Source organism: Tachysurus vachellii, chromosome 12, assembly GCF_030014155.1.
Source record: "Tachysurus vachellii isolate PV-2020 chromosome 12, HZAU_Pvac_v1, whole genome shotgun sequence".
NCBI lineage: Eukaryota > Metazoa > Chordata > Actinopteri > Siluriformes > Bagridae > Tachysurus > Tachysurus vachellii.
Window position 1 is genome coordinate 7,867,554 of NC_083471.1, and position 27,926 is coordinate 7,895,479.

Below are 27,926 nucleotides of genomic sequence, written 5' to 3' on the forward strand. Positions count from 1 at the left end.
GCCATATAAGAAGAGCTGATAAGAAAAACCTTGTTTAGACCAAAACATCACAAACATCATTAGGTGTATGATATGCACATGCATTAATGTTTTGTGCCTCTTGTGCCCAGCAACTTAGTGCACTCCACAATAAAGTCTTCCTCGGTTGATTTATTTTATTTTTTTTTGTCGTCATCACTCAAATCTCGGCAAATATCGCGCAAACCCAAGCATGGCCGCTTCAGCTGTTACTATAGCAACAGCATCCCTGCTCTATCCTCCATTCTCCCTCCCCCACCTTCCTCCTTACCGACACAACAGCGGTAGGTAACAGCAGCCGTGCACCATAACGGGGAAATAAACATGGCGCTCATTCCTTCCCAAATCCTAAGAGTAGCTATACTCCTGTCTTACTTCTCCATCATCTGCAATTACAAAGCCATAGACATGCCCGCGCATCAGACATACGGAGGTAGCTGGAAGTTTCTGACGTTCATAGATTTGGTAAGTGTTCCTCCAAACCCAAATGTTTATTTATTCGACACGCAACACATGCAAACCCTGGAAAACAAAAACAAAAACAAAAAAACAGATGCATTCCCAGTGTGTAAGTGTAGACTTGTATACACTGGCCTGGGGGGCTGTGAATCAGAGTGCAGTAAGACATCAAGACTCATTCATTTAAGCTGATCGACAGGAATAAACCTCCGAAAAGAGGGTTTAAACATTAAACTACTCAATATTGCTAATAATGATCAATATCAGGGGTCGTTTGCGTTACAATTACATTAAGAACAGATGTAGGTCGTGCCAGGTAGCAGTCTGCGCATGCGTAAACGTAGGCTGGCGCGCCTGCTGTTTTGTCCTGCAAGCTCGTGACTCATGTTTTCCACATAAACAGCTTTTTTTTTTTAATTCAGTTGTAGAACGAATTTAATAGAAATGACACGTGAGGCGGTAATAAAGTCGGGATTTTTTTTATACTGCGTGTTGAAAACTTGACCTTTTTAGACTTTGCCAACATATCTCACCCTTAGGACACTATTAAATAGTTTTAATATAACTATTTTTTTATTATTATTATTTAAATGCTTTTCCTAAATTGCCTATTTGGTCTAAATGTCTTAAATGTTTTTTTTTTGTTTTTTTTTTTTTTTAGCATTTTCACACTAAAAGAAAGAATTTTAGAGATATGAAAGAGTGAATAGAAACATTAGATTGTTTACTTTTGACATCCAGTCAGATTGACCACCAGGTCATCAGGACCTTCAACATGCACTACAATAACAGTCTTTAAAGTCCAGGTCAATCTGATCTGAACACATATAACTAACATTGGCTAAACATTATCTAGTCCACTATTAGCATCACTGTCTGACAAGTGGGGATGTGGTAGCCTAGTGGTTATTGGGTTGAACTACTGATCAGAAGGTCATGAGTTCAAATCCCAGGTCCACCAAGCTGCCACTGCTGGGTCCCTGATAAAGGCCCTTAACGCTCACTTGTATAAACTGAAATAAAAATGTAAGTCACTCTGGATAAGGGTGTCTGCTAAATGATGTAAATGTAAAGTAAAACGGCTTCATAATGAAATTATTTTCTCGGCGTTTTAGATTGGTCGGGGTTTTGTTATTGTCCAAAGTTTTGTTTAAAAAAACATTTTAGTCACTTACATTACACACAAAATAACATGCTCGAATGTTACATTAGTCCTAAATAATAAATCTAAAATGTAAAAAAAATGTAATAAAAACCACTCTGTGTGACTAGCAGCTATACAGTAGGTTAACGGAAACTAAAGGTATTAGCCAACGTGGAGAGGCAGCGATTAGCAATTAGCAAAACAGACATGAACATAAACAAGGCAGACAGAAAGGGAAAAAAAATCTTTTAATCTATTTCTCAAGAGAAAGAGGCTTTCTCAATACTTAATTATTAAGATAGAGGTCTTGCACTATAAAAAAATGCAATGATTTGCTTTAGCATTGTAGCTCAATGTAGCATTATGCAACCTATGCTTTAGCTAAAACATTCTAAAACACATAATGTAATGAAAGGTGGCTATTTGAGTTACACTGTCCTTCCTGTTAGCTAGAATCAGTCTGTCTGTTGTCTTTTGTCTTTTATTTTTCATCATTCTTTGTAAACTTTAGAGGCTGTCTATGAAATTCATTAAAATTCCCAGGAGTTCAGGCATCTGTGAAATTCTCAAACCACCCTTTCCGGTACCAACAACCAGGCCAAGTTCAGAACAACCTGTTTTTGGGTTTTACTACCCAAATGACTGTATATAAATGTGGACAACATGCTTGCATTTACTCTCATTGTGTGCTATTGAAGGCTTTTTAGTTAACATGTTCTCCTGGATATGAATGAATATGTAAAATGCTCAGTTGCAATCCTATTATTTGCTAGCTAGCTGACATTATATTTAATTTGAGTCAAAGAGTAAGTAATCAATGTGAGGTACTTGAAATCATGAACATATACTGTATACTCCACACAATTTTCATACTTCAAGAGTTTGCTAAGATGATACAGTCAATAATTTGTTATAAAATGTAGCCAGGTTTATCTGCTCTACTTTATGTCATCACTTTGTTCACTCATTTCGGTTATAATATCAGCATAATGAGCTAGCTACTGTGCATACATCAAAATGGGCGATACCATAGAAAACGCTAAGAATTCCCAGCTGATGGTCTGTTAAAACCTTTTACAGCAGAACACAACATGGATTTGCTACAGAACCTTCAAATCTGTCAACTCCATAAATCATAAAGATTTTAAATGACGTTTGATGGGATTTAATCCCAGTTAAAGCTTCAGGTATGAGTTGAAAAGTGTTTTCAGGTTCACGACTAGACAAAACACCTTAAAATGTACATCTGGGTCTTTTCACGGTTAAAAACACAGGAAAGGACAGGATTAAACATTGGTCTGCATCCAGCCATGAGAGATATTTTGGCTTTGCTTTTGAATCCCTGTTATGATATCTTTCTATGTACAATCCTAGGTACTTTACATCAGAGAGGGATAATCATTGCAGATGCTTCCCTTACAGGTTGAAGATTAGTGTAGTACCACAGGGGATACAGATGAAATATTGCTCTCAAGTGTCTGGTCAGAAGACATCAACAATCTGAAAGCGAGGGCTGTCTGATAGGTTAGCGAATGTCTATATGCAATATATTGTTTGTATATATATTTTTTTGTCAAATGCTGACGGCGGGGGGGCAAGGTGGCTTAGTGGTTAGCATGTTCGCCTCACACCTCCAGGGTCGGGGTTCGATTCCCGCCTCCACCTTGTGTGTGTGGAGTTTGCATGTTCTCCCCGTGCCTCGGGGGTTTCCTCCGGGTACTCCGGTTTCCTCCCCCGGTCCAAAGACATGCATGGTAGGTTGAATGGCATTTCTGGAAAATTGTCCCTAGTGTGTGATTGCGTGAGTGAATGAGTGTACAGGCTCCCCGTGACCCAAGGTATAAGCAGTAGAAAATGAATGAATGAATGCTGACAGGGTATTTAACACCTATCAAGAATGACAGAATTAATATGAAACTCTTTAGGTCAAGATCATTCTTATTGATGGTAATACCAGATGGCAGTTAAAAGGGGCTGCAAAAGTGGAAATAGACCAAAAAACAATTTCATTAAACACAATTTATTATAAATAAATTGGCTTGAATGCTTCTGTTGGCAAATAAATACCTGTAGGTAAACTTCCCTCTAGCTAGGGATCCCTTCTTCTTCTTGTTTGGCTCATCACTATAGAAACTGGCATCACAGGACAACATTTATGAGAATATTGTCTCAAAAAATATACTGTGAGGATGTCACATTTAGGTTATAAGCTATTGTCTAGTGAATGTTTAGAGTGATCCAACAATAGACTCTTCTGACCTGGAAACATACAGTCAGGTCTTTATTTTCATGATTTCCTGAGGGAACAAATACTGCACACTTATTCCTGATGTACGGACATCTGCCTCACAATGCCGCTCTCCCTTTCCTGATCTTTGCCAGATATCTTACAGCAGACTTGGTGTTGTATATTGTAGACACACTGTACTTACACTTTGCCATTTTGTGTGCAAAGTTACATTTTGGGTTACATTTAATTTACATTATTACAATAAATCTGGCAACCCTGTGTTGAACTATCCTGTCTATTACTCTTTTCACAGAGCGAGTACGAAGCAGGAAAAATACTGATCTCTATTAGCACATGATTTACATTCAGGGCTTAATCACCTTGTAACATGACTGAGGTGTTTCTATAAGAGCTATTGTTCTGAAACATAGTGCTTCTCCATCTTCACATACCTGAAGGTCTGCTCACTTATTGGGTTGTTGTCCATGTATGTGGTGAAAACTGAGCACAGTATAAATAATCTCTAAACTTTTCACAGCCCTTACACAACCCACGTAAACATCAGAAACTAGTTTAGCGCTGTGCAAATAATAGTTACAGTACAGTCAGCTGGTGTTGGTGTCCTTGACCTGTATATAACAACTCTGTGCTTGCCATCTTGGTGCTGGTTGAGAATGACTCTGAGGCCCTGGTCTGTGTACATCTGTGTGAAGTGTGAAGGGAAAGGACACAGCATATGATTCCAGAAGTTCCTAACTATATTCCTGAATAGGTACAATAGAAGCCTGATTCCCTATCGGAAGATAGCACACTTTTCCGGCCTGAACTTCACATGATGTCACTGGAGGCCTTGGATATGAACTCCTCTCATATGATCATTGAGGATCTTTGTGTAGCACTTCTATACTTCATTAGGTAGGTGTATTGAGAAATGAGGACCAGGAAGAAGGCTTTCGAAAGACAACTTGCTTTTCTCTTTTATTTTTTCTGGCCACTTTTCAGTGTGTCATTAATAGACAGACACGACACTCGCTTCTGTTTTCTGGCACCTCAGCACCTTTACTGTATACATACTCTCTGCTTCTTGTATCTTGGTATGTAAGTTTCACATTGTCTTAATAAAGCTCAACAAGTCATGCTGATGTAGACTTTAGTGGCTATAGCGGTTACTTCTGTAAGAAATAAAATGTAAGAAAATAAAACAATGAGGTCAAAGATCTTAATGAAGAAGAGGTTTATCCCAACGTAGCAGTGACAAAATGCATGAAGTACTTTGGGTTCATCGGAGTCAAGAGGAACACAGGACAAATCCTGCTCAAGCATTTTATACTGTTTTTCCTCTTTGTAGATTAAATGGGGTTTCGCATTGAATGTGTATTGAGCGTAAGAGCTGAGTGTCTCCCACATGGCTGGGTCAGACATTGTGATCTAGTCAGATGTCTTTAAATGTTAATCATGGTCACGTACACCTTGGCTTTGTATTGTTACAGTTATCATCCAAATGGTCACTTTAAATGGTAATCACGGTCACGTACACCCTTTGTATAGTGACGGTCATTGATGTCCTGCTGCCGCTCCCATACTAACAATTTAAACAAGTTTATTTATTTAGCTTCTTGGAGTGGAATCTGGGTGCATACAATCTGCAAATTCTTACACTTCTCAACAGAAAATAAGACATTGTCCAGCTATTATTGTCTTAGCTAGAGTAAGAAATAAGCTTAGTCTCTGTGGCAGTATGACATAATACTCCTTATCTCAGGTACTTACTTACTTTCTTCTTACAGAAGAAAATGACATTTTTCAATCAATCAATCAATGAAAATTTATTTGTATAGCACTTTCAACACCATAACAATGGACCAAAATGCTTTACATGTTAAAAATCATTATACAAGTCATAAAAAGTATAATCATAAAACACATCAAACTAACAATAAAATAAAAGTACAATCTTAAAATAAAAGTACAATTTTATTTTTGTGTAAAATGAATCTTAAATGAACGCCTTTGTTGTGTTTTATTTACTTAATAATCTTAATACAACTTCTTGAAAACTGTAGCAGATATATCATATGTGTATCAAACGAATTGGTTTTCTCACATGTGAGGCATGAGGAGTCCACATGATGATGGAACATCTCCATCATCTGAGATCAGCAGATTACCGAAGGGCTATTCAAGATCATCTCACTGATTTAGATGCTGTTTCTACAACAAGTCAACTAAAAAAGCTTTGTTAGCATGAGTCTTCTCTGTCTCCATTACTCCAGGTTATCCAAGCTGTGTTCTTCGGAGTGTGTGTCCTGACAGATCTTTCTAGCTTGTTGATGAAGGGCACGGCCAGCGTGGAGCAGGAAAGGCAACTCCGGAAGCTGATTGGTCTTAGGGACTGGATGATGGCCGTGCTAGCCTTCCCTGTAGGAGTCGTAAGTACCCTTACCTCCATCCATTTGTATTTGTTCATGTCATTCATATGCTGGTCAATACCTCAAGGTTACTGTTACATAATGATCTTATTCAAATAATGTACTGGTAGAGATGGGTGTGGATAAATGACACTGATACAGAGTGAGTGAATGTTTATTGTGAAAGTTATACAATGATTTGCATTGTGATAAAATGCTAATGATGCCTCTCACAGCTCCAGGGTCCCTGGCTTGACCTGAGCCTGGGTTATATTGTGAAACCTTGTAATGTGAAGCTACTTTTTGATTCCTTTCATACATTTGTGTATATTGTAGGCAAAGGGCCATCCACTGCCTTTTCTTTACATTAGGTATTAGCTGTTTCTCCAATGTCCACATGACATCAATATCAAGGATACATTATAACATACTGTAGTGGTGGCTCGTATGAGATAATTTTGTGGCTGTGATCCTCTCTTTTCTGTTCACTAACTTTTGTAAAATAGCAAGGCACTTATCTTTCTTGTGCTTGTTGTCCACACTTTGTATGCTGTGTTAAACGTTTGTACAGTATTAGTTTCAGCCTGATTCGAAGAAATAGAGCAGCGACTGGCACGTGTTCACAGATGTACACTCACACTCATTCTTCTGTTACACAATTTTCCTAACGCAGCCCTGTGGTGACATTACAGAGGTCTCCTGCCTGCTGGAGCAGCTGTACTTAGATGAGTCCAAACCATCAAAATCACATTAAGATGTTGATAATGATGATGATGTCAGTAATGACTTGAGCAATATGAGAACACTAAGTTGTCAGGCATGCTCAAGAGCAAGATAAAAAAAATGGTCCATGTTTAAAACAGCATTTCTGAAAGCTTTTCTGCCAGGAGACTATTCCCAATAGATAGAGAAACAGCCTGACACTATGGTTCACGCTCCACACCAGGGTTTTTGTGTATTATTATAACGTTTATGCCTTAACTTTTCTTTGGCCTTAATAATCCTGTCAGTGACTGATGGAACAGGTGCTGGAAAAGTTAAGGGTGCGCATAGGTGTCTCATAGAGTGTGGAACAGCACCTCCAACATTACGAATCAGTATTTCAGAAATTGTGTCCAGCCCAGCTGATCCTGAACGTCAAAAAAGTCATAAAAACCATCTCACTTTCCTAAGTCACGTAATATCTTCAAAAAAGAACAAATATGGGTTGAGAATGGACAAAAGAAGGCTAAAGAGCATTCCTGGAACTGAAGAAAGCACTTTAGTCTTGTTACATGCTCAGCCTAGGCAAGATTTTGCTGGCCAAGTCCAGACAGATGCTGTTGAGTTTGGAGCTGTCCTTACTCAACAAGAGCAGAAAATGATCGTTTATACTGTACCTCTTGAGCATTGAGTGGATGTTATAATGGCTTGGCCAATGTTTTTGTTTATGTCCTGTGCCATGTGTCTTTGTTTGTTGTAGAAGCTACTATGTGATTGGTTGATGTTGTTAAATATACTGTGTATAGCTTCTTGTAGGTGACAGAAAATCAAAACATAAAATACAGAACATTCTCCAAAACCTTTGGAGCGTATTTGCCAGGGTCCTATTTTTGTGTCCTATTTACTCAGTGTTTCATGTAATCATGCTGGCTTGGCTGTACACCAGACTCTTGTACCTTAGTGTCCTTACACTGCCTCACACACCTTTCTTGACAAGATTGTGCTGACCATAGAGACTTCTCAGAACTTGAACTAGCTCTTATCACTCTTTACACTGCATCTCCCTCCCTACCAGCGCTGCTCGACTGGTCCCACCATCTCTCAGGGCAAGAGGTAGGTATATTTACAGCAAGACTCTTTTCTGTTCTGGCATGGATGTGGTGGAACGAACTTCCCCCAGATGTCCGAAAGCTGAGTCTCTGGCTATCTTCAAAAGACACTTAAACTTATCTTCCTAAAACACTTAAACTAGCGTTAATTCCCTGATTGTTCTATGTTTTAGGCTGATGGTATCCTAAGTCTGTAACCTAGTGAACCAGTGTTAATGTATTCATCGCTAAAACCTTTAAAGCACTGTTGTACGTAGCTGTGGATAAGGATGTCTGCCAAATGCCATAAATGTAAATGTAATTGTGAAGTAACAATTATACTGAATATACTGATCAAAAGTCTACTTCCTGAACCAGCTGAGGACGTTCGGCTTCACACAGGAACATCCACTGAGTCTGACCATCACCACCAGTAATGAGCTGAACAGACTGCAGGGTTTTGTCACCTGAAAAGCTAATAGGAAAGAACCTCTTGAAAGATTTGTTTGCCAAAGCCCCAGGAAGCAAGAAGAACAAGTCATTGGTGAACTTTCACTTCCAGGCCAGGCCACCATGTAAAATCATTGAACTCCTTCCACCATCAGATGCATATAAATGTGTATCACCCCCCAGATACCAGGCAACCTTATTTCTTCATGCAGTTACACTTAGTACCACTTAATTGCCTCACTATAAGATTACTGAATCACTGGATCTCAATCAGTGGAAATTCTTTCTGTGCAGAATGTAGTTCTTTCAAAGCAATCATGTGTACTACCTTACACTGATCTTTGTCCTTGTGTTATGTCATGTTATTGTAATGTTTAATATTTGTAACCCCCCATTAGGAAATCATCAGGAAAGTCAAATTTCATGTATATTCCAGTGTCAGTAAAACATGATTTGGATTCTGATTTGCATTGCAAATGCCTAATCTATCAGTGCTGCATTGGATGACATGGTAAGGTGTTAGGACTGGGTAATAAAGAGAGAAAAATATTAAATTAGTGTTAGTGATGAACATCTGATAATTATACTGAAAATGTTTGAGACTAGCAAAAAAAAAAAAAAAAACACTCTGATGCTTTGGTTAAATCAGAGATTCTAGACAATTTTACTCATTATAGAAAGTGTCTGATATTTTCACAGTAGAAATTGGCCAGGGGAAAATCAAGATCAAACCGATCGAAGCACCTGCAATGATGCTCTGGTCAAGTTTGTAACATAACGTAATGTAAGGTGAATAATGCAGGTAGAATGCAAGCGTGTGAAGCGATTGTTTCATTCAGATGAATCCATGAATCATGGTCTGGATTCTAGTCAGAGATCTGATCGCAGACAGACCGAACACGCAACACAAGGAGGCTAATCCTTAACCATAAACAAGGAAGTAGGCATGAGTCAAAACTGGAAAGTCTAACTAGAAATATGAGAACTAAGGAACAAGGAAACACAAGTCAACACAGCTCAGAAATGTTCATAACAATGGAGTGTGCCACATGCAGAAACAGCAATGACACGGTCTGGCAGATAACTCACCTTTCTGTCACATCACCTAACAAAAAACTCACAATGAAACTATTGGCACTAATCCTTAGCCTCAGAACTTGGCACGAGACTCATTTTAGTCCATGTTCATCATTAGTTTGTTGCTAATGTGGGGAAACACAGATTACAAGGTTCAAAGGTTTATGGGTCATTTACAACCTGTGGCAGCTTCATGCTTCTGGGACAGAGATGTATGACTCTTTTATCCACTCGCCAGAAATGTTAAATAAATGTGCTTAGATAATCTGAAAGATCACTTTGTCGACATGGTTAAAAGTGTGTTTTATTTGCTTACGATTTCAAACAGGCTTTCAGATGACCCGATATAATTATATTAATTCAAAAGTATATTAAAGATACACCATCTATTTATAAAAGCTATAATGCAGGTGGACTTGACCTGATAATAAAATTATATTGTTTTATCTGTTGTATGTGTGTATGCTGCATCTCAGAACTTTATCTCTTCAGTGAATTTAGCTATTTAATAAAGTGTTTAAAAGTGCAGACTGTTAAAATCTTTGGCAGAACAGGACGAAGAGCTTAGTTACTTTGACTACGGCTTAAAAATCCATCATATTATCCAACATCTGATTCCATTAACGTCCGTGTCACGTGGTTCATCCTCTCATGCTGTGTCCCTCTTACTTTTACTGCTTGTTATCTCTTTCTGGTCTTGACTCCACCTCTTGTTTTGTCTTTAGTTGGATTTTCCATTGTTTCCATATGTTTTAATTTTATTTCCTGATTAGTCTTCTTATTTAAACCTTACCTTGTGTGTGTGTGAGTGTGTGTCTTTGTAAGGTTTTATCTTCCCAGTCAAGTCTGAGCCTTCTTTCCTTCTCTTCTTGGTTCTGTCTGTTGTTTTCTCAATTCCATCTTTTCTTTAGTTCTAGTATGAATTATTTTCCTCATGCTTTAGTTCTGTATATTTCTGCCTGCACATGTTCAGACACATGTGATGGACGTTGTCAGACTCTGTGGAGTCACGTTCCAGTGTGTGGTGGAAAACATTTCCAGAACAGGCAGCAGATGTTTGGCAGACTTTCTAATAATATCCAAACGTTTTGTAATAAACGTAGAAGAAGCAGGTTGAACAAGGATGTGTCCAAACACTTTGGAAAAATAGTGCATGTACTGTACATATGGACAGAGTGGGTTATTTCAGCAGGTTTGGAGGTATTTGGCCTTATTGGGTGAGCAGCACAGCTTCATCGAGCCCTGTGTGTTTTTTGTAAAGGGCCGCGGTAAAGTGAAGGGTATTTACACATGAGGAAAATCCAAATAACCCACCTGACTGGATGTCCACACCTCAGGAAGGCAGCCACTGTTGAATTACTGAAAGAAACCACATCAATTACCCATATTCACCAAAACCTGTCCTTCCAACTCTGTTTATTTAGCCATCACCAGATTTTTCCTGGAAACTGAAATGACCCAACAGGATCCTGTCACATCCTTCACTGAGGTTTGTTAAAGCAAAAGATGGAGTTTGGGAACAGTTAAAACCACAGGGATCAGAGGAATGATAGAGGAAGGAGAGCGAGCAGGGATTTTCTTGCTCACATGACCAAAGGTGTGCAGTAGTAATGAGTTTGTTTTAAAGTTTTGTTTTAAAAAAGTTTTCTGTCAGCATGTAGAGATCTGGGTCAGTGTATATAAAGCCCTTAGAGTAAAAATACTTAGACCTAAGAATAAGATTAATTTACAGAAAATTCTTCAGGCTTAAGAGTAGAAGTATTCTAAACTGATCATGTCTCTGCACAGATATCAGCAGGTCTGTCAGACCAAATCTCAGCGAGTTTGAGCTGCTGTTTATCCCTGGAGATGAATCTCCAAGTCAGGATCTGGTGATTTCCATGCACACCTCTCAGACCACATCATCTGACACAACAAATCTATATGAAGTTCTAGAACTCCATCTATCCTCCTTAACTCTGATCTAACCAGACTCAGTCAGGCAGATTTCTCTGTACAGTATCAGAAGGATCTGAACCTTCTTGTCCACAGAGGACTCTCACATGCTTGTTGCTTGTATCTTGAGACTGGACTACAGAAACTCTTGGCAGTTACTCTTGCTTTTGGCATCTCTTCCTCAGCAGCCATTCAACCCTTACAAATGATCCAGAATGCAGTTGAACCTATACCTTCTTACAAAGCCAAAAACAGACCCTAAGGCCAATCACCCTAAGGCACTTTTTAACATGCTGACATACTAATCCCCAACAGGGTTTAAAGCCACTTTATAATTGTGGCACCTGTAACAAAGTGAACTTGGTTTAGTTTTTAGGTTTTCTGAACCAGGAGCTTATCCAAGGAGACTTGGGGCACCAGGCGGAGGACATGATGGACAGGGTGCCAGCTCAACCATTGCAGATTAAATAAACCAAAAAGAGAAATGAAACTTTAAGGCTGAAAATGTATGAGGAAAACTCCTTTTTTCAATGGTTATAATACGATAACTGTCATGGTAACATTTCCCACCAGACCCAGGACATCATCATCTCTTGCACCTTTGCCTTATTTTTACTCTGACTAGGATGAGGATATGTTCCAGTTTCCAGTTTAGAATTTTATGTATCACATTTATTGTTTAATTCTTATTCTTCCCTCTGTGACTTGGCTCAATTTATCCGTTGTGTGTGTGTTTGTGTGTTTGGCTTGATTCAGGATCAAGTCATTATATTGAAGTGCTTTAAAGTTTAATCGGTTCTGTTTGATTTAAACTTAGCGGTTGTTTTTGTCCACTAATCTCTCACCTGCCTGAACCTTTGATTCAAGGGTTTGATTACTATGATGTCATACTTTGCACTTAAACTTCAAGTATTTCCACATTCTTCCCCTGACAGTTGCTCATTGAGAACATGGAAGGAACAAGTGTTAAGTCTGTATTGAACCCAGAAATGCTACTGACCTGTTAGTTCCTTAGGATCTCTTGGTTACACAATTCCATTCAACTACAAACTGTTGTAGAAAGGACATTATTTACGTTGACATTATTTCCTGTCCAGTGTCAACCAAATGTGGACGAGGTTCCCTTCTGAGTCTGGTTCCTCTCACGGTTTCTTCCTAATATCATCTCAGGGAGTTTTTACTCATTTACATTTACAGCATTTAGCAGATGCCTTATCCAGACCAACTTACATTTTATCTCATTTTTATACAACTGAGCAATTGAGGGTTAAGGGCCTTGCTCAGGGGCCCAGCAGTGCCAGCTTTTGGTGGACGTAGGAATCGAACTAACAACCTTCTGGTAGCCCAACACCTTAACCACTAGGCTACCACATACCACCACCGTCACCTCAGGCTTGATCATTAGGGATACATTTTAGAGATAAATAGTAGCTTAATTTTTAACTTTACATTTTTTATTCTGTTTCTATATGTCTGTAAAGCTGCTTTGAGGAAAAAAAAAATCTGTAAATCTACTTTGATTTTAACTCTTAAAATCTTTCTACACTTCAGTCCTAATACCAAGCCTAAATGGTATGATGTATTATTCCATAGTAGCCGACTTTCTATAGTAACCGAGGGCACTGAGACATTCTTAATGAAAACTGCAAGAATCTGACGGTTATATAGAAATTATTAATTAATAAATAATTTATATATATATATGTGATTTTCTCATGAATGGCTTTGTGTTTCAGTTTGTGGTGACCATGTTCTGGAGCCTGTATCTCTATGACAGAGATCTGGTGTACCCGAGACTCCTAGATAATTTCATACCTCAGTGGCTAAACCATGGAATGGTGAGTATTACACTGAACACTAAGACACACAAAACACTAAAACTAAACAGAAACTAAAGAAAAATATGTTAAATGAGTTTAGAATTTCCAGTCTCTTCTGAGCATTTTGTTCTTTAAAAGCCTTAGCGTTAGATGTAAGAATGTTTAGGTGTTGAAGTCGATTATAATCAGGTAGAAAAAAGTCCTACAAACAGAGTTCATAACAGTGTGATAAATGTGATCAGTTTTGTTCCACCAACATGATGGAACCAGTCATTATGAATCAGAGTCAAGAATTTTAAACAGATGCAGCGAACAAATGGAAATGTGCTTCAAAATGAATTGATTCTCGTTTCTGAACTTATCCAATAGTAGATTTTCCCAGAATTCAGGGAGTGTGTCTCTGGTGTCTCTGGTAATTACATAATGTAAAGCTCAGACAGTATGTTTTATTTAATAGACATGGACGATCAGACCATGTGGTCGGGACAGACATTGAAGTTTGCTTGTAAACTGCGCAGATGAAACACTTCAGAAGAGCATATTGTCTCAGACTGATTTCTCTCTACAGCTCGGATACAGAAACGAGTATCTAAAGCTATCAGTGTTTAAACTACAACAGGTTTTTAAAATCCTCTGAGACTGGGAACGATTTGTGCTATGCAAAATGGCCTTGTTTCTCCAGCTTGAGCATGTGAGGTTTGTGGGATTACACCATTACACCATTGTAAATATTTTGCCGCATTCCATGGTACCTCGTTTGTTTGTTTATCCTCGCTTCCACAGCAACAGTCCTCAGCTTCTCGCTGCTCAGAGGAGGAAACAGTGTCCAGACTGTTAGTGTTAGCGTGAAGCCTGTATCTGCCGTTAAAGACACCATTCGCCTTCACAATTCTGTCAGTATGTTTCTCACTGAGGTAAATCTGCTTACCTACAGCAGAGCAATTAGGAACGCTTTACACCTCACAGCCAAGGATAGAAACCAGTCTGAGCTTCAGAGGAACGATTGCAAGGTGTTGATTAAAAACTGTTGTCATGTTCTGGAGACAGGAAGCGCTAGAATGACTCATAGATTTGAAATCTTTTGCTTGAATAGTAATGGAGGATTTGGGAAGTGTATCAAGGAGCGAACTGTGAAATGGTCTGGAGGCATCATGTTAAACTTTACAGATCAGTCTGAGTATACAGGAATTAATCATACGTACCATCAGTGCAGTTGGTGCTTCATGGGAATTGTCATTATTCAGTAAGTAATTAGATCAGTAATAATTAGTAAAAGTAAATAATAATAAACTCATAGAGTGTTTACTTTTGGTTTTAACATTTCAATGATAAACTTCCAGAAAGTTAAAAAAAACTGTCAGTTTCACCTTATTGGAAAAAAAAGAAGAATTATAACAAATAAGGTTATAAGGTTTAGTCCTCAAAAAAACCTCATCCTGAAGAAGGGACAGACAGAGGGAAGAAGAACGAGGTGTTGTGACAGAGAAGGAGAAAGAAAACGAGGAGGGTGTGTGTAAAAAGGGGGAGAGAGAGAGACAGACAGAGAAAGAAAAATCTCTTTTCTTCAGCTGAGATGATGAAGATGAATAAGCCGTCTGATGTAACCACTCCTCCTGCCGTGTGGAACAGGAGAATGACATGTAGAAGTATTTAACATGAGATCAGAGACTCCACACATGATGGATGATCAGTGATAGAAAATATTTCTGTTGAGCAAAATTACAAGTGGTCGATTTAAAGTGGTTGGTGATGGACGTGAGCCGTCCTCTCCTGATGATCCTATCACCACGCTGAGTCAGGAGAACCATGAGCCATCTCCTAGTGACAGGCCTGAAAGGGTGCTGAGATGTCCTCACTTCTCTGTCCATCCAAACTGACAGTCAGATCGGACAAGAGACAGAAGTACAGAATGTCTTGGAGCTCCTGTTGTTGAAGAACAATAGCTGGTGCCTCCTTTCTGAACCTGGTACCAAGTCAAGTATAGTAGTGAAAGAGCGCCCCCTATCTGTGGATGTGTCGTACTTACATGGAGAGTTCATGTATTTGTTGAATGCTGGAGTTGCTCATCATAGTGAACTTTGACTAAGCAATGCATATCTGTTGGAACTTTGAGGCATTAAAAGAATCTTTGTTTAAAGAAGTGTGTGTTTGTCCAGATAGAAGAAGTCCTGAGTGAATGTTCTACACAACGATGGGGTTTAAAAACACCTTCTTAGATCTTCACTTCACTCAACTTGTCAAAAATGACACCTTTAATATGAACTTTTAACTTTTTTATTCTCATTAGCAATTGAATCTGCTCTTGGCGAGACTGTACCGAACCACCGTCATGTTTAATTCACCAGGTTAGTTCACAGGAGCTTTAACTGATGTGGGGCTGGAATAGAGATCATTGTGTATACTGGTCCTTTATGACTAATTAGCTAAGGTAAACAACCGCTATATCTACATCAGGCCATTCTTGTGCAGTGAACCGGAAAGAGAGAAGACAAAGGTGATACGCTGCAGTAGCCTTTCCACCGGAGCAGACCTCCATGCCATCAACTATTTATGGAGCTCTTTTAGACTCTCAGCAGCCCACAGTTCACCTATTTATCCTTTTCCCAGAGTCGAATTTGATATTGATTACTTCCTAAGCTATTTATTCATCTTATCAGGTGAACGGGTTGAAGCTTAGCTAATTAAGTGGCTCCATTTCCATCCTTTTTTTTTTTTTTGTAGAGTTGAGTAACTGATTAACTGACTGGAATTCTAGATCACACACACTTCTATAGATGGAACGATTTGGACACGAGTGCTTTGTGTAACCAAACACTGGAGGATTTCTGTAAGAAGTTCTGCTACATAACAACCTAATAGCGTCCTCTGTGCCTGTGGTGATCTACATCCTTTTCCATGTGCCAGTAAAGAACAGTTCACACACTAAATCACCTTCACAGAGCTACTCTTAAATACCTCCAAACAGTTTTTTTGGCATTCCTTTACAGATCCTTCCGTTGGACGTTGCGGGCTGTTGTTTAGAGTGGAAAAAGCTGTGCCTGCAGGCCAATCTGAATAGGATGCGCTTCAGAAAATTGTCTCTAACTGTACACTCCTGCTGTGATTAGTAGTGTGCTTAGACTCACAGGAGTAAGCAACTCGACGTTACAGTTGTGAGGAGCCGTGTGAGAAGTGAAATAGCTCTGTGGAGACCATGAAGACCTCCCTGTTCTCACTTCTCCAAAGTGGTCTAAATGCAAAATGCACCACGTTTCAAATAGGGATTAGTATCATGTCTAATTTAGGAAACTCATAGAACTGAAACTAAACAAGACTAAAATGACCTTAAATGAACAGATATCGAACAGGATGGTGACCTTATCGTAGCTGACCCATCCGCTACCTTTGACACCGAATCAGCAGATCCTCATACGCACAATCCCGGAGTTGTGGCCTGAATCGCAGCACATACAGTAGCTTTACTTTCATTACATCACAGCCTCTGCTTTCTCTGTGTTCCTCAGTTCACTCTCGCTCTACATTTACAGCAAATCGCTGTGTTCCCTGCTCAGATCTCATTACTTCTCTTTTCCTCCATCCCACATTTCCAGAAAATATCAGACTGCCTTTATGGCATTTCTTCTCATTATCTGAAACTTAATCTTGACCAAACTGAAAAAGAACTCCTGTTGGGTTGATCTATCAGTTATTCTATACACCCTCACAGTCCATCATGAACACGGATCAATCCCTGGGATTAATCTCTCTAAAATATAGAGAATAGAGTAATGTTATAAATAAAGTTATTCCTTCCACAATAAAGACTAAAGACCTTTCTGTTCTAACCATAGCCAGGATTCAGCACAATTATGCGTACGACCTTAAATATGACAGTTTTTTTTACACACATCTGTATTCATAACTCCAGACTTTAACACTATTTAGAAGTTATGTATTGCTCACCTCAGGAAGAGAGGTTAAAGTTCAGCAACAGGACCAAACGCAGCCTGCAGTCGGATGTTACAGATACAGACTCCTTAAATCCTAAACTTATTAATCTCTGTGAGAGTTTAACCGTGAGAAGGATTTCATCAGTCTCAACAGTATGTCGTAGTGATTAAGGAGTTTAATATCACAAGACTAATCACAACCACTCTCACTCACTCGCTCATTTTCTACCGCTTATCCGAACTACCTCGGGTCACGGGGAGCCTGTGCCTATCTCAGGCGTCATCGGGCATCAAGGCAGGATACACCCTGTACGGAGTGCCAACCCATCGCAGGGCACACACACACTCTCATTCACTCACACAATCACACACTACGGACTATTTTCCAGAGATGCCAATCAACCTACCATGCATGTCTTTGGACCGGGGGAGGAAACCGGAGTACCCGGAGGAAACCCCCGAGGCACGGGGAGAACATGCAAACTCCACACACACAAGGCGGAGGCAGGAATCGAACCCCCAACCCTGAAGGTGTGAGGCGAACGTGCTAACCACTAAGCCACCGTGCCCCCTCACGACCACTGATATCTGCTATTTACTATATAGTGTCTAAAATAATATTTTTGTCACTTGTGCCTTAGGGAATTCATCTGTGATCTAATCTGGTGTATAAAATGTACCCTCTGAATTACAGCACTTTATAGAGGCAGCTAGATCATGCTAAAGTGTGCAAACTAGCATTCATTGCTTGCTTTGTTTGCTGCTAAAGCTACGCTTTCTAAAAGATGCTTCTGCTAAACGAATAAATGTAAATGTAAAGAGATCCTACAAGAACGCTAGCCTTTTGTTTTGTTAACGTTAATACATTTCACGTTTAGCTGTCGTGCTAGCCGTGCTGCCCCGTATTCGTTTAAATACGTCTTTTGTTTTTTTCAATCCTGGTCTGTCAGTGTTAGGATCGTTTTGCATGGCAACTGGTCGTCTCTCTGAAGCTCTCGCCTGACAGATGGCAGCTCCTTGTTGTTGCTGGCACGACACCAGCCGCTCACATGGACATACTGCACAAAACAACATTATACAGCGCTCACTTTCCGTCTCTGAGCTGAAAAACTATTATACAAGCGCTATAAATCAAATCCACTGACCTATTTTTAGGTAATTATGCAGCTCCTAATGTGATGGAGAGATATTTTGGCTGAAACATGTAGCACAACATTAATCTGGCTACACACTCTGTAGCTCCGTCGTGCCTCGAGCTCATGTCCTGCTGGAAAGTGATAGCAGCAGCATTCTGTCAGTGGAGGAGATCGTCTTCTTCCTCTTAGGAGACTACCAGGAAAATGTTTGTGTAGGTCAGGAGATCAGATTCACACACACACACACACACACACACAGTAAGTCATGTGATCAAAGCAAACTTCAGGAATGATCTGAAGAAACAATTTAAGACCAATGCAATAAATACCAAAAAGTTGATTAATAAAAGTTTGTTAACTCAAAACTAAATGAAATGTGATTATTGTTTGTTCTTCAGGAGTAAGACACCAGAACCACAGAACAATTTGAGTCCATTCATTTTTAACTTTACACTATTTATTATTAGCCTGATAAGTGAATCAGAACTTACGTTACTAATCCTCTTGACAGAAGACATTCTGATGTCAATTAAACAGGAAATGTCTGACGCTTACCTGGGGGAAGAAAACAAATGACACCCTTACCTACAGTACAATTAGTGCGTTTTTTCCTGTTTCCACACTCATTAACAGGGTAACTAATGTTAGTTAATCATCAGGAAGTGTTGATCTGGCGGAAACACTTGAGTGTGTGCACACGTCAAGAAGAACGAACATCAGCCATAATCTCGGAGAAGCACACAACTGTTATTAACGACATTATTGTTATCGTTATTTATCCATTTATTTCCCCACTGTACTCTTCTCACTTGGTCACATCAGCTAGAAGATAAAAAGCTTTCCAGAAAGTTCCACAGCATGCCTGGTTTAGAAGGTGATTAACGTTATGACACGATACTCGACCATGCCCACTTTCTACATTTAAATCCGAATATGAACATTTCTATGAATATTTTGTGCGTCACGTTACTTCTAACAGGATCGAAATCAGGATATATGAACATAACACATGGAATATAAAGTTCTAGATGTCGAAGTCATACCAGGGTCTCTACGTGGCTTTTTGTCTGTTGAATAGGACAGAGATTTTGGAGGAAAACTAAAGACGTATTGAGTTAAGATTAAATTGAGCAATAGAAATTGGCTTTGTGCAGGTTTATAGATTCAGGACAGAGACGCTGAGCCAGGATGATGAAGATAATGAAGATTTGCTGTCAGGAGTGTTGTGTGACAGAAGAGAAGGAAAGGTGTACAAGACAATGGTGAGACCAACTATGCTGTATGGGTTAGAGATTGTAGCAGTGAGGAAAAGACATGAGGCGGAGATGGAGGTAGCAGAGATGAGGATGTTGAGGTTGTCTTTAGGAGTGACGAGGACGGACAGGATTAGGAACGAGCACATCAGAGGGACGGCTCAGGTTGGCTGTTTTGGGGACAAGGTCAGAGAGGATAGATTGAGATGGTTTGGACATGTACAGAGGAGGGAGATGGTTATATTGGTAGAAGGATGTTGGAGATGGAGCTGCAGGTAAGAGGTCAAGAGGAAGGTCGAAGAGGAGATACTGTATATGGATGTGTTAAATGAGGACATTCCAGTAGAAGATGCAGAGGATAGAGTTAGGTGGAAACAGATGATTCGCTGTGGCGGCCCCTAACGGGAAAAGCCGAAGGTAGAAGAAGAAGACAGTGATGTGACATGCTGCTAATTAACAGGACAGATTAACAAACCACGAATTCAGTGCTGCAGTACAGCAGCTTGAACAGAACGGTTCTCTGGCTGACCTTCTGATCGTGACAGCAAAGAGTTCACGTGTGAAGTCAGCGTTTCAGCTCTCAGTAGTGGAGGAACTGATGGAGAACCAGCTGACAGAAAGTGTGATTCAGCCTGGCACTGTTGTGTACGGATCAGAGGAAACAGATGTGTTTTTAGGAGGGGGGGCAGGAGACAGATTTAGTCAGCAGATCGGAAAAAAATTCATGCCTCCAACAACCACGGCAGGGCAAGAAAAAAAAACAGGGAAAAAAAAACCTGAGGATGTTCAATGATATTGATTCCTCTCAGGGAAAAATCCTTTTCTTTTTTTTTGTTGGCTCTTAGCTTAGCTATTTCCTTTGTTTTTTTTTTTTTTATGTGAGTACTTAAAAAAGATCAATAATTGCAGGTCTGTTTTTCAATTATACTTCTATTTCACTGCTTTCCTTTCAGAGCCTGGCAGTGAACAGTATCACAGTGATTCAAGTGGCCTGCTGAGTCTGGAGAAGTTTTTCAGATAGTTCAGTCCAGCCAAACCCCATCGTTAAATCACGCTGGTTCACAGGCTCATCCTTAATAACTGCACAAATATTTACTTATCTTGGCCTGATGAAAGATGATACATGACTTTTAATTCAAAAGCTAACAAAAAGGTCTTGACTCAGAAGAGCTGTGAAATCGTTTGCTCTCACACTCGGAGTTCTGGACTCCTGGGAACATTTCTTTCTTTCACTCTGCATGTGGAAACATTTCTACTAAAATGTTAAAGCTCCTGCGAGTGCTCACTGATACAACACACAATGAATGTGTGAACACCAAAATAACCTCCAACCCTCAACATCAGCCAAGCCAATAAGGGACTTGTGTTTTTTTCCATAACATTTAAAGCATGTGTTTTCTTCAGAACGGCTAATACGTCTTGGACTACAGCCGAGATTTTTGCTTTGTCATTATTGTTCGAAGTGAAACCATGTAAACATGTGCCTGTTCTTCTTATACTTAAAGGTCTTCTGGATACGTTATGCTGTTTTGTAGGATGGAATTTTCCACAGACTGGCCTGGTGTGCGAAGCTAAAACCGCAAGAACGTCTCTGCCTGGTGGTCAGAGAAAGAGAGATGCCACTTTTAACTAAGACGAGAGCTCAAATGAAGCAGCACATCATATCTGGAGGAGTGGAAAACGATGCCATTCGCTATATCTGAAACTCTTTAAGGCTTCAAATATCCTCTGTTTTTCTGTTCAGATTTAAAGCTGAAGTGGGTGGAGTCTATAGCAAGATTTAGTTGTTTGTTTATTAACGTGATCTCTGTGCCCTGGACAAACTATACAACACAAAAATAATAATATAAAAAAATATTGTCTTTATAATATAATATAATATAAAATAATGTCTTTCCCAAATCAAGAGGCTGTTATTTTAACCTAGAGTTTACAACAAAAAACAGTCAAGTAAATGTTGAATAATACCAATAATATGGTCCGGACACAAGATTCAATTGTAACACAAGACTCAAATGTAAAGCTTGGACACATTCACGGTCTTGCTGCAAGTCAAAATGTTTTCGTTTATGTGTGTAACATTGAAGTTCATTATAACAACTTTTATGATGGAGTAGGATTATTTAAGATTGAAGAAAAAAGCATCCTACAGATTTCGCATTATTTTTAAAACATTCGAGCGTATGGATGAATGAAGCAGCGGCTCTGGGAATTCATTTTTTGATTTCTTCTGCAGAAATATGCAAAAAATAATCATTTTAGATGTCAGTAAAAAGTACGGTGGACATTTGGATAAAACATGGCAACAGGAGTGTGCTGAAGTCTGAAGCTTTGTTGCTTTTTAAACATAAATAAATACATTATATGTCTAACGCTCAGACGCAACAAGCTGCACAATTCCAATCACACTTCTACATGCACGCAACACGTAACCTCACCCCGGCGCTGACCCACCCGGAGGTATTTAGCAGGGATTTCAGTGCTGACGGGGGGCAGATGAGCCGCGGTGTCATGTGAGCTCTTCTGTCAGCTGGTAGTGTGTCAGGGACAGTCGAGGAGGCCAGTTGGAGAAATATAAGCTGTGACCTTGGGAGCACTCTCCCTGACACGCGATCCCCTCCAGGAGCTTTCTGCTGGCCAGCCTTCATACGTACACTCCAGATTCCACCGTGCTCTGGGGCCAGATAATCCTCTCAGCAGTTTAAGACAGGCAGAAGTATGAGAAAGCAAGTGGCGACATCTAAATCAGGGTCTCATGTCCGAGATCTCAGAGTATTCTGCGGCTTATCGGCGAGCATGATGTAAACAGATCAAATGAGGTTTCACTACAGAACAGGTGATTTTCACCTCAATATGATATTAATATTTACTTCTCATGCATATAATAATCTCACTAGAATCAGTGACTGTTTTATCTGCAACCTGTACACTACATGTGCTTTAACTCTTTTTCCCAGAGGTGAAAAAATAAAGGCCGGTGCTGTTGGAAGTACGGTTATTAATCAGTGTTTTAGGAGAATAACAACAGCTCTCATTTGCCTGTTCTGTCTTTTCCAGTTTATCATGTAGATGTTTGTCAGGACTTGTTATATATAATGTTGTCAAGACTTGACTAATGGTTGTTAATGACAAAAAAAACAGCTGGTCTTTTGAGGAAAGTGAGTCATGAATGCAGCCATTAGAGCGGTGTGTTGCTAGTGCAAGAAGGAAGGAAGGAAGGAAGGAAGGAAGGAAGGAGGGAGGGAGGGAGGTTTAATTGAATGAAATGGGAATTTTATCCATCATCCATCTCTGGGAATGTTCAGGCAGATCAGGAACAGTAAGCGAGGTGTTGGAGGATGCAGATATTTTAGGAACTGAATGTGACATGAAGGTGGAGGAGAGGAACGGCGTATTATTTCACGTCCCGTGTCTTTCTCTCCTACGCAGCATACGACGGTGCTTCCTTTCATCATCATCGAGATGAGAACCACACATCATCTCTATCCCAGCAGAGCGTGTGGCCTCCTGGCTGTGTGCAGCTTCTGTGTGGGATACATTCTGTGGTAAATATCTTCACTGACTATCACTGTGCTCATCATCACACCTGTGGAGGTGTGGAGTGTCAGTACTCTCAGTCTCTTATATATTCAGGGTGTTTTTTTTTTTTTAGAACAATGTGACCTTCTGGAAAAGCAAGGGTTAAGGTGAGCCAGAATGATCCGGAAATTACAGCCTTCTGCTCGTATTGAGGCAGGAACCGAATGTGTGGCAACAACTACAAGGTCCGGTCATGTTTCAAAAGAAAGTTTAATCAACAGAGGATATCCAGGTTTGAGGTAGAAGAACAATCTCTCATGTCCGTATACCGTAATGCACTGGGGCTCGACGCTGAGCTCATTGGAGTTCCGCTCCTTAGGGATGGATTATTTAGCTTCGTATTCTCAGCATGTCCTGTGAAAATACACACCACTTACCAAATGACACACAGATGTAACTATCAACACTCTTGAAGATGATCACTGAGAACGCTAGACACAATAACGTCCTCAACATCCCTCGTTTTAACTGTTACGACTTGATTTATGAAATATTGTCCTTTTACAATATATTTACTGACTTGATTATAAATAATACATGCAGTAATGATGCCTTTAAATTAAATCCACGGTGAATAAGTTTACTAATAACACAAATGTGATTGCTTTGCTGCCCTGCCTGTTCTCCCAGTCGGAATTTCCCAGTTTATTTGCAGCAGCTTGTCTCATAAAACCAACCTCCTGCTGAAGCAAAAAGCTAAAGTTCTAAAGATTATAAATAAACTACCGCACACAGAGTCACATGACTTTAGCACCACTTTAATAATCAGGATCCGCTCTGCTCTGATGAATCTGAATGAATTAATGAAATGTGTGAACTGACCAGAGTGTGAGGATGAACACCACCAGACTGTAGTAGATGAGTTACCTGTTCGGTGTGATGACCTTTAATATCCTCGACATCCTCTGTAGTCATGTTTAGTTATTTGTTCACATCAAACTGCCTTTTTAAGGTAGGTAAAAGTTTTAAAAAAAATTACGAGTGGGATTTTAACTGAAGAGTTTTATGTCGTAGAATAAAACATGGAAAGAGTTTGAGTTTGTGTTAATGAGGACTCGTTCCTACAGAAGTCTGTTACGCTGAACACAGACTGGTGGAGAATTTATTATTCAATGAGCAATTGTATAACATGAATCGTTGCTGAAATCGACTTCCCCCTTACACACACACTTTAAAGTTACAAAAACAGGCATTCTGGGCGGTCGTTTGCTTTTAGCTCATTTTCCTGTAGCGCGCCAGGAATCCTGGAGTTGACTTTATCTCTTGTTTTCATCTTAAAGGTTTGAGCAGATGAATCCATTCACACAGCTCTGAGTAAGAGCTTCTTTCTAGAAACAATAGCAGCACTGTCTGAGATGCTGAGATGCTCCTGGTAGATACATTGACATTCCAATGACTTTTTTCTGCAGCCTTTCATATGGCAAGTCAGACAGACAGACAGACAGACAGACAGACAGACAGGAGGAAGGGAGGGAGGAGAGACAGACAGAAGGCCAGACAGATAGGAGAACAGACAGACGTATGAAACGAACAAGGACAGCCTGACAGGAGATCAGACAGACAGGAGGTAAGACAGACAGAGAGACAGGACAGCCAAACAGAACGAGAGACAGACAGAAGTTCAGACAGACAGACAGAAGAAAAGACAGATAGAAGGACAGACAGATAAGAGGACGGACAGACAGATGACATACAGACAGATGGAAGATCAGACAAACAGGAGGTAAGACAGACAGAAGAGACAGGACAGACAGACAGGAGATCAGACAGACAGACAGACAGACAGGAGGAGAGACAGACTGGCAGAAAGACAGGACAGACAGAAGATCAGACAGACAAGAGCATAGAAACTGATGTGAGGCTACAAGTATGTATGACATGTAGTGTAACAGTTTCTTCTCTCTCTCTCTCTCTCTCTCTCTCTCTCTCTCTCTCTCCCCCTCTCTCTCTCTGGAGGATGTGTTGGGTGTATAATGTGACGGGGGTCTGGGTGTACCCTCTGTTAGAGCACATTGACACACTGGCCAGAGTCGTGTTCTTCTCCTGCCTCACAGCTCTCACCAGTCTCTACTACATCATGGGGGAGATCCTCAACACCTACATCTGGGATTCCTCACAGAGTAAGTGTGTGTGTTTGTGTGTGTGTAAAGCGAAACTTGAACTCTCTCTAACTGGGGAAGTCGTGGCGTAATGGTTAGAGAGTTTGACTCCTAACCCTAAGGTTGTGGGTTCAAGTCTCGGGGTGGCAATAACACGACTGAGGTGCCCTTGAGCAAGGCACCGAACCCCCCCCCAACTGCTCCCAGGGTGCCGCAGCATAAATGGCTGCCCACTGCTCCGGGTATGTGTTCACGGTGTGTGTGTTCACTGCTGTGTGTGTGCACTTTGGATGGGTTAAGTGCAGAGAACGAATTCTGAGTATGTGTCACCGTACTTAGCCGTATGTCACGTCACTGAATGTTTCATTTTTTCATTTAGAATTTTCCCAATTTTATTCTTTCATCTTTTCTAAAATACGTCATTTATAAACACCTCATTTCAAAACATCTCACACCGTTATCTCCATAGCGATAAAACTCCATCACTCTCCAACGGTTCTACACAGAACCTTTTATGGGAAAAGGTTCTACTGGCCCAGTGCAGAACCCCAGGGTTTCTAAAGACCTTTACTAAGAGTGTATGGTATGTGTGCAATGTTCAGTGTGATGATTTCTGGAAAATAGATGAACTTTCCTTATGGTCTGTCACACATAAGAGGAGAACTTCTCCAAACCCACACACACACACACACACACACATACACACACACACGATCCTGTGCTATTAGCATTATTGAGCTGAGGAGCACAGAGCGTAGTGGGTGTCAGAAACAGATGGGAGTGTGAGCAGTCTTATAACAGCAGATGGTGAAGTCTTCTTGGCCTCCCACCTGATTGACACTGACCCATAATTCACCCAGTGTAAAACCTGGACCTATACACTCTACAGAATTCTTCAGTATTCTTCTAGCTACTTCACTTCCTGTTTAGACTACGGTAGGCGCTTCATACCCAATGCTAATGGAAGACTTAATGACTGCTGCAGTAGCTGAGCGTAAACTGATTGACTAGCAAACAAACATTCAAATAAATAGAAGGTTTATTGCCAATTAGTTACAAAAAATTTGTTTTCTTTAATGGATAACACCAGAATTTGTTAGATTAACTAACTGGAAACGTATTATAATATGTTATAAAACATCATCTCGTGCCTCTGTGAAAAGCTAATTGCGTTTACAAGTAACGGAAATGTGTCCAAATGACTCATATCTGACCTTCCTGTCTGTCAGCTGTTTGGAGAAGGCCAAATGGTGCCATAGATCCACTATGTCAGTCAGTCTGAAATGATTCATGATGTAACTCCAACTCCAATGATAAATCTAACCCATGTCAGGAACAGTGATTTATATGTGTGTGAGAATTTTACACCAGCAGCTAAAAAATCTATCATTACAAACAAATCTTTAATTTCTTCCCTCCAGGTGCTTTAGAGTCAAATAAGGATAAAAGCGACTGAATCCAGCGGCAGTGAGATTTTGGAAGTGGTGAACGTTCCCAGCTCTCGTTGTTTGGACTGAGCAGTAAACTGACACATGGAAAAGGATGTTGTTAGACTCACACCTTGCTTGTATTCTTCTAGTCCAGATCTTCTCTTCAGATCTTCAGATCTCACTTTAACAAAAGCACAGCTCTTCTACACGAGTGACCGTGGGATAACCGGACGCAGAAAATCTCTGTACCTTTCTGTATTAATCATGTGTATTGAATCCGATGTATTAATCACAATTCCTGTATTTGTACATGTTTAGCCCATTATTACAACTTTATTATTATTATTATTATTATTATTATTATTATTAAATATAATCCATAACTCCAGGGTTATAGGCAGCCTATAAGGATATAAGAATATATATATATATGGGGCACAGTGGCTTAGTGGTTAGCACGTTCGCCTCACACCTCCAGGGTTGGGGGTTCGATTCCCGCCTCCGCCTTGTGTGTGTGGAGTTTGCATGTTCTCCCCGTGCCTCAGGGGTTTCCTGGTACTCTGGTTTCCTTCCCCCTACCAAAGACATGCATGGTAGGTTGATTGGCATCTCTGGAAAATTGTCCATAGTGTGTGATTGTGTGAGTGAATGAGAGTGTGTGTGTGTGCCCTGCGATGGGTTGGCACTCTGTCCAGGGTGTATCCTGCCTTGATGCCCGATGACGCCTGAGAGGCTCCCCGTGACACGAGGTAGTTCAGATAAGCACTAGAAGATGAATGAATATATATATATTCTTATATTCTATATATATATACAATCTCTTAGAAGGAAAGGCTCAAGGTCCACAGAGATCAGGATGACATCCCTGCTGTAGCTGAACAAGTGAATGCATAGATTAATGCATGTATGATGATTTTAGACTGAACCCACAGGTTCACAGCACTCCTTTAAAATGCTCCATAACAGACCAGACCAGGATCAGGAGGAGGGTGAAGATTCGTGTGCAGAGGAGTTTAATTACAGAATCCAGGTAGGACCAAGCAAAACTCCAAACATGAAAGAATTATGGGGCAGGAACAAGATCAATCCCAGCGGGGAGCCAGGATCAAACAGCAGGATCATCTCGATGAGGAACCACAAAGCTGTACATTTGTATCTGAGGGTAGAAT

At 40.1% G+C, this 27,926-nt stretch overlaps 1 protein-coding gene across 2 annotated transcripts; it reads left to right on the top strand.

Annotated features, from left to right (window-relative positions):
• Positions 1-342: 342 nt before the first annotated feature.
• Positions 343-27,146, top strand: aig1 (androgen-induced 1 (H. sapiens)). Of its 2 annotated transcripts, XM_060883125.1 has the most exons (6): positions 343-483; positions 6,125-6,280; positions 13,248-13,349; positions 23,079-23,194; positions 25,185-25,348; positions 26,749-27,146. In XM_060883125.1, exons 1-6 carry the CDS (start codon positions 343-345, stop codon positions 26,781-26,783), a joined length of 714 nt encoding a protein of 237 aa, XP_060739108.1. In that variant the 3' UTR covers positions 26,784-27,146. The 2 variants fall into 2 exon arrangements, with proteins under 2 accessions (XP_060739108.1, XP_060739109.1); XM_060883126.1 differs by lacking the exons at positions 25,185-25,348; positions 26,749-27,146 and adding an exon at positions 23,302-23,434.
• Positions 27,147-27,926: the final 780 nt, after the last annotated feature.

What these genes read in the sequence shown, in the direction of transcription:
- aig1 (XM_060883125.1), top strand. Translation starts at nt 343, where the DNA reads ATGGCGCTCATTCCTTCCCAAATCCTAAGAGTAGCTATACTCCTGTCT. An exon ending in AGTGGCTAAACCATGGAATG is followed by an intron (nt 13,350 to 23,078) that starts GTGAGTATTACA and finishes TCTCCTACGCAG; the next exon opens with CATACGACGGTGCTTCCTTT. An exon ending in CATCTGGGATTCCTCACAGA is followed by an intron (nt 25,349 to 26,748) that starts GTAAGTGTGTGT and finishes TCTTCCCTCCAG; the next exon opens with GTGCTTTAGAGTCAAATAAG.